The sequence below is a fragment of the Xenopus laevis genome, chromosome 2L, assembly GCF_017654675.1.
Source record: "Xenopus laevis strain J_2021 chromosome 2L, Xenopus_laevis_v10.1, whole genome shotgun sequence".
Lineage (NCBI taxonomy): Eukaryota > Metazoa > Chordata > Amphibia > Anura > Pipidae > Xenopus > Xenopus laevis.
The window spans coordinates 182,413,283-182,427,957 of NC_054373.1; the positions used below are offsets into that span (position 1 = coordinate 182,413,283).

At 38.6% G+C, this 14,675-nt stretch overlaps 1 protein-coding gene across 1 annotated transcript; it reads right to left on the minus strand.

The window, feature by feature from the left end:
- Positions 1-2,055: 2,055 nt before the first annotated feature.
- Positions 2,056-3,224, minus strand: LOC121399774 (olfactory receptor 2M3-like). Its single transcript, XM_041581341.1, has one exon. It carries the CDS (start codon positions 3,022-3,024, stop codon positions 2,056-2,058), a length of 969 nt encoding a protein of 322 aa, XP_041437275.1. The 5' UTR covers positions 3,025-3,224.
- Between the last annotated feature and the right edge of the window lie 11,451 nt (positions 3,225-14,675).

The following is a 14,675-nucleotide window of genomic DNA, read 5'->3' on the forward strand; positions in this document are numbered from 1 at the left end:
TGCCTGCCTTTTGAACATTTGCCTGAACTTGACTACAATTAAACCTGACCCCTTTCTGGATACCACAAACTTGAACCTTTACCCTAAGCTTCCTCCTTGGTCCGAACATCTCCTGCTGAGAGCCGATAGGCCCCCTGACATCCAGACCCTGTCATCAACTCACGTGATTCTGAATAATGGGCAGACAGGGTGTGATGATGAAAATGTTGAATGCAGTGAGTTAGTACATGCAATACAAACCCATAAACACAAAAATGACAACTTATATGGTTGTTTAGGCCACAGTGTAAAGCGACCTTTGGGGAATATATGTAATACATTAGGGGCAATGAGTAAAAAACCTTGCCCCTTATAATACCCAAAAGCTGTCTTAATCCCACCAACTGTACTCTCTAACCATATTCACCATGTAGCACTCAATACCCCTACTGAGTAGCTATTGTGACTTTGTGAGAATTACTCACATACTCATAGACATGGCTTTGTTGGGGGAGTAATTCCAACATGCCCAGACAAGAACATCTTCATTAACCAGAACCAACATGAGCATGAGGAGGTGCCATCATAAGATTTCTTAGATGATCACACAGCAATGGCAAAGATGAAGTATTCTAAAAAAATATCTCTTGAACTGGACAATAGTTTGAATAAATGAAGACTGTTCCCTTTACCACACTTAATAAAGATGGTGGCTGGACCCAACCATTGGGGGACTAGGGAATATGACTGAAGATTTATCAGCAGGTCCACATTACTTATAATTTAGTGACTCTTAAGACATCATTAAAGGTCAAAGGTATACCACTTAGTGGTGCAAACTTCCAGCTATCAATGTATCAGCCTAAAGGATCTGGTACTGGACTAATGTATTTGGAAGAAGGCGATGACAATGTCAAATTTGGGTTCAGTCATCATTGATGGTCAATGGTCATTCTCCTGTACACCATGTTATCTGGTAAATGTTGTTGTTATACAGCCCTAATAATATTGTTTGGTTTTATGCTCACTGATGATGGATTACCTAATGAATACCTAATAATATTAATGATGATAAATGTTTTTCTACTTAATAAAGTTAATTTTGTTGCTGACTCTCTCATTCAGTTGGTTAGAAAAGGCTTTGAAAGCATTCACTAAGTAATCAGTATCATGGATCTTGTACAAATTAATATATATCAAGGGATAATTCTAACCCCCCAAAAACTTGCCATTCTTCTCTATAGTAAATCAAAACAATTCACATCAAGGCCCCTAATGTTAAATGACCCCCTGTAAATTTGACTTATAAAGTATAGAAAGACAATTGCATTGTTTTGCAGAAAAAAAAGGCAATGTTGAATTTTAGAAAATTTGAGCTTCAAAATTTTCAAGACTTATCAAAGAAAAAAAGGGCCAGATTCAGTTCAGTGAGAAAAAGGGTTTATCTCCTGAAAACTCATGGACGAGATTAAATTTGAGATGTAATTCAATTCAGAAAAACTTATTTCACGGTTTATCACCTGAAAACTGTATTGACGTCTATGGGAAGAAGTTGGAAGTGATCACGTGATAAACCATGAGATTACTTTTTCTCACTGAATTGAATCTGGCCCAAAGTCTTTAAAGTTCACCTGAAAAAAATCAGCAACTAGAAATGTATAAGCTTTTATACTGGGAAGTTTACATTCAAGTATTTCACGTTTCTTTAAACAATTGATTTTACAAAAGTAATTGGAACAATTCAAATTTCCTTTGTTCAGATTGAAGTTTTTTCATGAATAACTCCATGAAAATTGCATTGTTGTATTGATTTTTACTAATTTTCTATTTTGAAGAAATAATATACTTATACATCCAGTTAACTTATAACGACACTTGACAACCTTTAGCTGACAATTTTTTTTTTTTTACTTTTCAGGATTATTTTGATTGACAGATCTCGGTAAACTCAAATTCCAAAAAATTAGAGATATACATTTTTTTTTGCACCGATTTTCAATACAATGGGGACAATCTTGAATTATCACAAATAGGCCGCTAAATTTACAATCTACATCAGTATACAATCTACCATATTCACTGCAGGTTTTTTGATGTCTGCATACTTTTCAAAAGAACTATATTGTTGAAACTTAGTTCAAAAATATGTGTAATTTCTTTGGTTCTAAGACAATATATAATGGGGTTGGCTAAATGGGGAACAAATGTGTAGAGACAAAGGAGGAAGACATTGATATCAGCATCAAGGATCAAAGGGATTTGACTTGTACTATATACAAACACCCTGGGGATATAATACAAGCCAATGACTATTAAATGAGTGGTACAGGTGTAAAATGCCTTCCATGAATTTTTATTGTTAGTTGATGAGTGTATAACTCTGATTATTAAAATATATGAGAGTATAATAAAGGCCAGTGGCAGGAGGAGCACGCACATCGCAAGAGTAAAAAATGTCCATCTTGCCAATGTAACATCTACACACGCCAACACTGTGACTGCTGAATAGACACAGCAAAAGTTCTTGACACGATTGGGCCCACAGTAAGGCAGTTGTCCAGCTATGACTGCAACAGTAGAGCCAATTAGGGCAGCAAGGACCCAGAAAAAGAAGCAGAGCAGAGACACCAGTTTATTGCTGATTATGGAATGATACCTGAGAGGTTTGCAGATAGCAACATAACGATCAATAGCCATCAACATAATGACCAAGGAGTCAAGACTTGCAAGGGAATGGATACAGAAGAGCTGGAAGATGCAACCATAGAAGGATATAGAACCTGCTCCAAACCAATATTTGGCAATGATTTTCGGTAATGTTATTGTGTCAAAGAGAAGGTCAGAGAGAGCGAGGTTTCTGATTATAATGTACATTGGTTGGTGGAGTTGGTCTTTCTGAAGGATTAATATGATAACAGAGCTATTGGCCAACAGTGAAACACAGTAGACAAGAAACATTGTAATGGAGACCGGAATGTGGAATTTCTGTTGGAGACCTGGAAATCCAATGATGATGAACTCAGAGTTGGCAGATCGATTAGACATGGCGATAGGGAAGATATTCTACACAGAGCTCTGATATGGGATATGGGAATCTACAGAAAAAAGTTGAAGCTTGTTATGAAGTGGACCAACCTGCAAAGAGATTACAGTAATAATAATGAGATTACATTGATAATAATGAATGCAAATCAAGATACTCAAAGAACTCTTGAAACTATTAAGAGAGAGAATGTTGCTTAAAGTACTTGTTATTGATAGAGCTACAGTAGGTGTGTATTTGTAGCTTGTAGGGATACACCAAATCCACTATTTTAGTATTTGGCTGAATCCTGAATCCTTTGTGAAAGATTCAGTCACATACTAAACCAAATCCAAACCTTCAATTGCATATGTAAATTAGGTAAAGAAGGAGAAAGGAGACATTTTTTCTGACTTTCTAGTTTGTGGGAAGAAAAGTCACGTGATTTCTTGGATTTGGATTTGGTTCAGCCAGGCACTTGGATTTGGCCAAATTCGAATCCTGCTGAAAAAGGCCAAATCTTGGCTGAATCCCAAACCAAATGCTGTATTCGGTGCATTCCTAGTAGCTTGGGTTGCCCAAGACCTAACCTATAGAAAATCCTAGTCAGTAAGTTTTTAATTCCCCTGTTTATCTCCAGGTATTGTTTTAGTCTAAACCCTCATAGCAACCATTCAAGACAAATTATAATCAAGCAAACTCTTCTTATATGTTCTGTAACAACTATTTCTGCTCAGGTATTAGGGTTAGTGACCCCAACATCTAAATACCTGACTGCTGAGATCACTGAAAGGCTGAAACACTTTAACAACAGAGCAATTATCAAATCTTTGAAAGTTTTAAAACTTTAATGGAAAGAACATCCAAAGGGCACCAACAATAGAAAATGTTTCTTGATTCCAACAGAACACTCTCACTCTCACAGATCACTCTCTGGATCAGCAGGTGCTTGAAAATGACTAAGAGAGAGATGGGGGTGGGTCCCCTGGAATGTTCCTAGTTTACATTTCACTCAAAATGTGCAAGCTCAGGAGCGCTCAATGTCGGCTTATGATAAGGGTTAAGCATAGGCTTTGTTTATGGACCCTAAATGGTGTATTTTGTTACCCAGCACTTACATGTATAGCAGTGGTTACTGCTGAGCTGGGTCATGTGAAGTGGAAGCTGATCTGGTCCTGACTTCTACTCTGCATATTCCTGGTCAGCAATAACTGAGACAGGGAAACTGAAACAGGAGATATAACAGTGAAAGATGGCCGCTGCCAAACCCTGTGCGCTTTTTCCTACTTACAGTGCTGGTATAAAGGTCCTGGGATTTTTATCTGCAGGTACCGATGTGGTTGGGAATGAGGCTGGAGAGACTCTGCAGAGGGCTATCAGTTAAATGGGGAGTTCTCCTTTAAGTCTTTTAGGGTAAGTAGTACTAACCTTGGACACTTTTTGGAAGGGTTTTTGACCTATTCTTCTAGGATTTTCTTCAGGTTATTTAAGCTAACTGATTGACTCTGATGGTCCATTTTAGCATATTCACCCATTCTTCCTTGAGCCTTCACTGTTTCTTTGTGTTTGGGATCATTGTGCTACTGAGAGATCCACTTTTCATCTAGATTCCATGTTTAGGAGCCTGAAACAGATTCCCTTGCAGGATTCACCTGGATTTTTCGCGAAGATGCCAAGACACTGTTGATACAAAGCAGATCAACAGCAGAATATAGAACACACTCATATTATACTATAGCTCTAGCATTGGGCATTTTTTTTATTTGCACCATACATACTGCTTTAAACTTTGATCAAAAAGCCTTATCTCATACCCAACTAACCACAAAACCCTTCCCCATATTGCATTTGAAGCACTCTTGGGCTTCAGTAATACTTATCTATACTGTATATTATACGACCCATACCAACAGTAAAATACAGTAATGGCAGCATCATGCTGTTGGGCTGCTTTTCCATAGCAGGATCTGGGCATCTTTCTTTCAGGGCAATGATATCATATGAACCCAGACTAGTGATGGGCAAATAAATTTGCCAGACATGTATCCGCAGCAAATTTCTGCAAATAAATTCGCAAAACTGCAGCAAAAATGAAAAAAATTTGTTGCGAGTCAAATTTTCGTGCACATAAAAATTGACGTGAGTCAAAATTATTCGGACTCCCTTGACTCTCCCTGTGCTCATCTTTTGGATACTAAATCTAAACACTTACAGTTACAGGTATCAGCTGCATCTGGGTGAAATGTTCAATGATCTGCTCTGATCTGTAGAGGTTTATGGCACATTCCTATCTCTGGTGAGTTTATATAGAAGTGAAATGTCACGTGCCAAAAATAAATTACTGACTATGGAAAATATGCTCATTAATTGGATGAGTACACAATTCTAGGCTGGATGATTTATTTTGCCTGTGTAACTATAATAATACTTTACACAAAGACTTCATAAGCTCCGGTTATGCCCTGTACCCCCCAAATAAGGCACAATAAGATATACCCTTTGCTGAGCCTTACAACAGCTTTAATATGCCCAAGGGTTCAAGAATCCTAAGTCTTCACTTTAAGGATAGGAATATGCAGTAGAGCACCTGCTGTTCCAGTGAGTAAGTCAACTGTTCTTTTGGACTCAGTATAGTAGCCAATTCCATGTATAATACCCCAGAACATACAGCAGATAAATACAGTGCCAATTCCATGTATAATACCCCAGAACACACAGCAGATAAATACAGGGCCAATTCCATGTATAATATCCCTAGAACACACAACAGATAAATACAGGGCCAATTCCATGTATAATACCCCAGAACACACAGCAAATAAATACAGTGCCAATTCCATGTATAATACCCCAGAACACACAGCAGATAAATACAGTGCCAATTCCATGTATAATACCCCAGAACACACAGCAAATAAATACAGTGCCAATTCCATGTATAATATCCCAGAATACACAGCAGGATAAATACAGTGCCAATTCGCGCAACGGCATGAAAATTCAAGTAGTTAAATTCTGTATTTTGATCCTGATTCCTGTTGTGAACCCTACCTGTTTTTTTGACTATTCTGACATCTGTATCCTGACCCTTGCCTGATATCCGACTTCTCTTATTCTATATCCCCTCTGATTGATCTCCTGGTTTGCACTCTGCCTGCCCCGACCCAGCCTGATCTGACTACTCTTCTGCCGCGACCTTCTGCCCAAAGACTTCGCATTTACCATTGTGCCCCTGTGCTTGTTCAGAACCCCTCGCTTTGCACCTCTCTTATTAAGACCTGGCGTCATCCGATTAGCCGAGGGCTCCTCCCGAGGTGAAAGGCGGCTGCTAAATGCTGAAGCAAGAGTTGAGACCAAGGTGCTTAGCATCGGTTCTGAAATAGGGTGCCAACCGTGACATTATAATGGGCCCTATGGACGAAGAAGGTCACGCCTCTGCTGCCGCTGCTCCTTCCTCCACTGAAGCGCTCCTCATTACTCTGCTACAGTGCTTGGAGGATCATGAATGGAAGCAAGACTACCTGATGCAAGGCTTCCATAACCTGACTCGCAGACTGGAGACCACGCAACTGTCACCAAGTCAAGTAGTCTCTCTTCCTATGGCCGTCCAAGTGGGTTCTTCTGTGGTGATGGGTAATGTGCACAAATCCCATGAACCCAAAATTTCTTTCCCCGATACTTTTAGTGGGAATAGAACCAAATTTTTTGTCTTTCAGGAGGCATGCAAATTATACCTTAGCTTTTTTCCTCAATCCTTCACAATTGAAGAGGAAAAAGTGAGGTTTGTAATGACCCTGTTACAGGGTCATCCCCAAATTTGGGTCCTAAGATTATCCTCCTCTGACCCTGCCCATTTTTCCCTTGAAACCTTTTTTAACACCATGGAGATACTTTATGATGTCCCGGATCGTGCTTCTACGGCCGACTCCGTGATTCGTAAGTTCCGCCGGTGGGCTGTAGAATCTGGCTGGAACGACATGGCTCTTCGTAGCTAATTTTGGTTTGGGCTCTGTGATGCTGTAAAAGGCAGCCTAGTAAACTACCCTCTATCTACTAATCTGGATGATCTCATGTCTCTAGCCATCCAAGTAGATATTTTCTCAACCAATGTTCTAAGAGGCCGGGAAACTTCAAAGCCTAAATGAAGAAGGGGAGCTCCATTTGGGTCGAGAAGTTTCCTCTCCCCAATTTTCCTCTAAGATCATGGTTCCTGTTATGTTAACCTGACCTACGGGCTCCGTTAAGGTTTCTGATTTTGTGGATTCAAGGGCAGCGGGGAATTTCTTGGATGCTGCCTTCGCAGTGAGGTTTAATATTCTGCTAATACCCCTTATTCCTCCTATGACAATCTTAGCTGTTGACAAAAGCCCTTTGGGGTCAGGTTTGGTAACATAAAAGTCTGTTGCCTTGTCCTTGTGCATTAACAACTTGCACTCCGAGGAGTTATCCTTCTACCTTATCAAGGGTTCTTCTTCTCCTCTAATTTTATGGTTACCTTGGTTACAGGTACATAACCCATATATTGACTGGGTAACTGGGGAGATTCTTCAATGGGGTCAAACATGTAAGGGCTCTTGCATAAGTGTTCCTCAATTGGTGGCAGTCACATCCCTAGAGGGTTTACCCGTGGCTTATGCTGATTTCGCTGATGTATTCTCTAAAAAAGCCGTGGAAACATTACCCCCACATAGTCATTATGATTGCCCAATTGATCTCATTCCTGGGTCTACTCCCCCTAGAGAGAGCACTTATCCTCTTTCATTGCCCGAAGCCCAAGCAATGAAGGAGTACATCAGTGAAAATCATGAAAGAGGTTTTATTAGACCCTCTAGTTCCCCTGCTGATGCTGGGTTCTTTTTCGTGGTCAAGAAGGATGGAGGTCTTCGCCCATGTATTGATTATAGGGGCCTAAATAAAATTACCATCAAAAACCGCTATCCCATTCCGCTGATTTCTGATTTCTCCATGTGGGTGAAATCTCTAGGTTCTGCTCTTCTATAGGGAAGACTGTGACACATTCCCAGCTCAGAAGAGTTAATATAGAGGTAGGTTTGGACATGAATAAATACAATGCTTGACATGGGAAATGTGTCCATTAATTAGTAAAGAAAAGAATTCCATGTGGGGTTGGGTTAATTAGATATAGCTTTTGATCAGACAAATCTTTAATGCATATGGCATAGCATTTACAGCTTTGGGATGTATTGCCCAGAAGGCTTGGGACCTGGTCTTTCTACATAAAGGATCTTCCCATATTGGGGAACACCAGGAATTCAGGCCACTACAATTATTAAAACCAATTAGAATTGTAATGCTATTCATGTGGGTTCATGCAGTTTATTTACCCTCAGATACAAAATACTTTCTTATTATTACAGAGACATGCAAATCAGTTAAAAGGGAAATGTTTATTTAATAAGAACTACATGGGAAATGGTATTGTTGCAGTTTGGAGCTTTCTGGATACCAGGTTTGTATACAGCCCATAACCCATGTATTTAATAGGGGGGGTTGCAATAAAAAATGCATCATTTGCTACTCACCTTATGATCACATATGATTACATACCCAGAATTCCTAGAGCTATGTAATCCTCATTGTGAGTGCCACCCATTGGTTATGGATGGTATTACCCCAGGATACCACCATATAATCTTTAAGTGTAACATGTCCAGATATGTAACCACTGGAAAACGTAATGACACCAATCTGGAACCATAAGTGTGGAATCCACGAGCCAAAAGTTTAATTTTACATTATAATTAAAAGACAACAGCATTTTGTGTCACCAGAGGACACATGTCCAGACGTGTTTTTTTTAGGAAAATCTACCCAAACATGACCATGTCCCTTTATAAACAAGACTCAACATGCACCGGCTGAAGGACATGATTGTGTTGTGAATATGCAAAGTACAGATGTAAATAGATGTATAAGATTTGATCTGTGTTTTCTATATACTGTGCTACTGTTTGAATGGTTGGTTATTTTTTTTCAAGAGGAAAGATGGTGGAATGATGCCTTGGGTTGGCTGCTCTTCGTTTCAGGAGCTGTATGAACTACTGACTACTGCTCATGTGTAGGGCATTATAACACCTCTATTTTATTTTATTAAGGTTCCCTGGGCTTGTGTAATGTAATGTATTTGCTGCAACATATACGTCCATTAGACTTTCACTTCCCATCATATGCAAATTAGCCAATACTAGCGCAACTTCGCTTTGCTTGCCAAAGTAGCGCAACTTCGCCAGCATTCGGCGCCCTGGACTCAGTGGACGAATCGGTCTCTAGATAATGCGCCGCTTGGGGAATTTGCCCCTTAGCCTTAAGGTCTCCCCACCTGAACCCACTTTTACCTACTATGATGCTGCCCTACTATTGTTATTAGGGAGGTTTTGATGAGATTAACAAATTCCAAAGCTGTGTGGTTCCTGAGAAAACAAAGCTATCTGAATTTTGTCTGCTGAATCTTAACTCAATCATTTTCTCAAATAAAAGACCATAGAGGTTATCATTATTAATAACCCTAATGCAGCAGGACCGGAATTCTGTATCTTAGTGCCCAACAAGCACTTGCATCTGAGCATATCTGTACTCTGCATCTTGCATAAAAAGCTGGCATGAGATTCAGAGTGCTGCACTGGTGGGCATAAGTCAGTCCTTACCATCTACCATTGGGCAGGGGGTAAATAAAGGGCTCCTCTACATCCTTAGTCCACTGGTGCTCCATAATTGGGGTTCTTTACCCAAGGTTCAAAATGTGAGACAATAGCAATGTGTAGGTTGGCAATATGTGAGCCAGTGCCCAAACCTAACCACTTTCAACTCGGACCAAACCCAGCCTGGCAGGAGGAATCCTGTGTGTTGGCATTGTGGATCTGGTGGATCATTAGCATAGGCTGCCCCAAGACCGGCAAAACTAAGGGCAGGGTGCCAAAAAGCAAAAATCTGGCCTTGTGCACTTTTATGGCTCATTGCACCCTGTCCTGCACTTGGTAAATGACCAATAATTACCATTGAAGACCCCTTTGAAACTAAATTTCTTAGCAGTCATAAATCTTATAGAATTTTCAATCAAAAGTACAAAATATATACATATACATGCTTTAATAATTGATTGAAAGTCTCTGGGACTGTACTGCTAATTGCAATCCCTATTAATATATATTCAACCTAGTTTTATGGATATTATATTCCATGTTAATAGCCCTGTCATTGTTGTTCTAAGCACAATAGAACTTTGTTTAATGTTATGATTCAATAAAGCCAATAATTCATAAATAACAGGATCCTTTCCCAACGTTGGGACATGCAATGTTTATATTGGGCCTCTTGTTGTAACTTGCTAAGCATGAGAGTTGGGTGGGATAGAAGGGGACAAACAGTAGAAGTTTTGTTGTGATAATGTAGATCAGTTAATGGGGAGGTTGGACTATAAATGAGCAAGTCTGGTGCTAAGATCCAATATACTGAAAAGCAGACTTAGGAGGTTTCACACCCAGAGGCCAAAGAATGGATAGTGACAGCAAGACTAAGGTAAAATATACATTTTTCAATAGCTGCATTTTCATGATCTCCAGCATATTTATAAATGATTCAATAGCAAAAATGTGTTCTTGTTCAGTCTCAAAGAAACCTCCATTTATTTTCAACGTGTCTGTAAAAATTCAGTTTAAAAAGACTCAAACAGACACCTGCAGTTGACTTCTGTAAAAGCTCAGCATATTATTTTATTCAAATGATTGAGATTGTTTATTTTGAATATTCAAATTTGAAAGTGCATTTCAATAAATATCCTCCCAAGGGTTAAATGATGGTTATGGGGCCTTCAGAGTTGAGGTATTCTTCTTCTTTCTTTTTAGCTCTTTTTATAAAGAACTGGTTTGTGTAGGTGCAGTACTAAGACTGTCTATTACTGTCAGTGATACCATAAATATAATATTATATAAAAAAATAATCTATATTAAAGTTATGATTTGGACCATGTCCTACATTGTCTATTTGTCTTTATCCAACATTCTCTAATCCTAACCTGGTGCTTTTCAACCAACACCCAATCCAACATGATGCCCCATCTTCTACTTTGTGACCCAGCTGCCTTCTGATGATTTACACTGTACATAGGCAGGATCATCCATGAAAAGGGAAGGGTTAGTACTATTACATCACCAAAGGGAGGAGCTCTGCTGGAAATTTAACCCACCACCCACCTGAACCAAAATCTGGGAGTCACTTTCTTCAACTGTATGTAAATCTGTGGGTTCCTTGGGTTTTGGGTAAACTCACTCATCACCAAATTGTAACCATGTATGGTTGTGTTTATACAGTATCAGTGTTTATATTCCTAATTCCATTTATTAGACCTAAATGCCATGGGTAGGGTGTAAACTAAGAATTACAGTAAATAACTCATTTTTTAAAATTCTATCTTGAGCAGGATCAAACTGGTCAGATGCTGAATAAAACCAGGGGAGGGCAGATCTGTGGATCGGGGCTGGAAAGTAAGTGCTTTACTGAACATCTACTGTATGAATTTTCTATAGGAATTGTGTTTCATATGTAATGCACTGAGCGAATAAGTGTGAATAAGTGCCCAGTATAACCAGCAGCATCCATATTAATGAAAGTGATGACTATGCATTGTTACCAATACATTATATTATTACAATACCACAATTTATTTGCCACAGAACTAATGTTATTTATATGTTTTCCATTTAATGAATGTAGACATCCCAGAATCTACTCATAGAAAATCAATTCAATTGTTTGATGACCTGCACAGATCCGTTGACTCTACAAACCACGGAAATTTTAATTTAGATGTTAATACGTACAAAACCCCGGTATTTGGTAAGCAGAAAATGAAAATTTGGAGCGAACAGAATGCATAATTTTAATTTGATTGTAATGTTATGTTGTTGCTTTAGCTCTGCAGTCTCCAAACTCTCCTTGACAAAAAGACGAGCAGCCAAATTACTGAGAGCAAAAAATAAAGGTGATGAGACCACTATTCATCAACCTACACAAAAGTCAGATGTCTTCACCAGTCAATCACTATTCTCAGTAGACACCAGGACTCAACCTGATTCATTGGCCTTTGGTGAGCAGAATAAATGATACATTTAAAAAAAAAACTTGAAGAAAACAGTATGTATAATTTACAATGTATTAGAAAATTGCAAAGTTTTTTATCCCTGCAGTCTCTAAGCTTTCCCTAACCAGAAGACGAGCTGTCAAGTTATTGAGCGTAAAAAATAACCACAATGGTGATGCTATTCAGCTGACTGCACATCCATCAGATGTCTTCTCTAGTCAACCACCATCTTCAGTAGACATCAGGGCCTGATACATTGAGTTTGGGTGAGCAGAATACATGATACAATTAAAACTAGAAGATGCATAGAATAATTGCATTGAGTGCATGTGTTTTTGTTTATTTGTACAGCTTCCACGTTGCCTTAAAAAGGAAACCCATTGAACACAACACAGATCCACTTATATGGAGGGGATCAACCTTTACATGAAGAGCTACAGATATCCAGTGTCAGGAGTGTTGCCACATGGTTTTGGGGCGCCGGTGCGCTGATGTCAGCACACAAACGCTTGACATCACAACGTTGTGTTTTGGTGCCAAATTCAAAATAAAAGGACGCCAAAGACGCCGGTTCAATGCCCGAGTATAGGAATTGCTATATTGTGTTCCTGGGATTCCTTAATTCCTAAATTGTTGTTTTCTGGTTTCCTGAACCTCGGCCTGACCCTGATCCTGTTTCCTGCTGCCTGCCTTTTGAACATTTGCCTGAACTTGACTACAATTACGCCTGACCCCTTTCTGGATACCGCAAACTTGAACCTTTACCCTAAGCTTCCTCCTTGGTTCGAACATCTCCTGCTGAGAGCCGATAGGCCCCCTGACATCCAGACCCTGTCATCAACTCATGTGATTCTGAATAATGGGTAGACAGGGTGCGATGATGAAAATGTTGAATGCAGTGAGTTAGTACATGCAATACAAACCCATAAACACAAAAATGATAACTTATATCGTTGTTTAGGCCACAGTGTAAAGCGACCTTTTGGCAATGTATGTAATACATTAGGGGCAATGAGTAAAAGACCTTGCCCCTTATAATACCCAAAAGCTGTCTTAATCCCACCAACTGTACTCTCTAACCATATTCACCATGTAGCACTCAATACCCCTACTGAGTAGCTATTGTGAATTTGTGAGAATTACTCACATACCCCTAGACATGGCTTTTTTGGGGGAGTAATTCCAACATGCCCAGACAAGAACATCTTCATTAACAAATACCAACATGAGCATGAGGAGGTGCCATCATAAGATTTCTTAGATGATCACACAGCAATGGCAAAGATGAAGTATTCTAAAAACAATATCTCTTGAACTGGACAATAGTTTGAATAAGTGAAGACTGTTCCCTTTACCACACTTAATAAAGATGGTGGCTGGACCCAACCATTGGCGGACTAGGGAATACGACTGAAGATTTATCAGCAGGTCCACATTACTTATAGTTTAGTGACTCTTAAGACATCATTAATTGTCAAAGGTATACCACTTAGTGGTGCAAACTTCCAGCAATCAATGTATCAGCCTAAAGGATCTGGTACTGGACTAATGTATTTGGAAGAAGGCGATAACAATGTCAAATTTGGGTTCAGTCATCATTGATGGTCAATGGTCATTCTCCTGTACACCATGTTATCTGGTAAATATTGTTGTTATACAGCCCTAATAATATTGTTTGGTTTTATGCTCACTGATGATGGACTCTTGCAAAAATGATATAGTGTTATTACCTAATAATATTAATGATGATAAATGTTTTTCTACTTAATAAAGTTAATTTTGTTGCTGACTCTCTCATTCAGTTGGTTAGAAAAGGCTTTTAAAGCATTCACTAAGTAATCAGTATCATGGATCTTGTACAATAATGATATTCTAACTCCCCATTCTTCTCTATAGTAAGTCAAAACAATTCACATCAAGGCCCCTAAGGTTAAATGACCCCTTGTAAATTTGATTTATAAAGGATAGAAAGACAAAATGCATTGTTTTGCAGGAAAAAAAAGGGCAATGTTGAATTTTCAAAAATTTGAGCTTCAAAGTTTTCAAGTCTTATTAAAGAAAAAAAGGGCCAGATTCAGTTCAGTGAGAAAAAGGTTTATTTCCTGAAAACTCATGGACGAGATTAAATTTGAGATGTAATTCAATTTAGAAAAAAGTATTTCACGGTTTATCACCTGAAAACTGTATTGAAGTCTATGGGAAGAAATTGGAAGTGAAGTAGGAGAAAGAGTTTTCACGTGATAAACCATGAGATTACTTTTTCTAACTGAATTGAATCTGCCCCAAAGTCTTTAAAGTTCACCTTAAAATAATCAGCAACTAGAAATGTATAAGCTTTTATACTGGGAAGTGTACATTCAAGTATTTCACGTTTCTTTAACCAATCGATTTTACAAAAGTAATTAAAACAATGCAAATTTCCTTTGTTCAGATTCAAATTTTTTCATGAATAACTCCATGAAAATTGAATTGTTGTATTGATTTTTACTAATTTTCTATTTTGACAAAAATAATATACTTATACATCCAGTTAACTTATAAAGATGCTTGATAAACTTTAGCTGACAATTTTTTTTT

What these genes read in the sequence shown, in the direction of transcription:
- LOC121399774 (XM_041581341.1), bottom strand. Translation starts at nt 3,024, where the DNA reads ATGTCTAATCGATCTGCCAACTCTGAGTTCATCATCATTGGATTTCCA.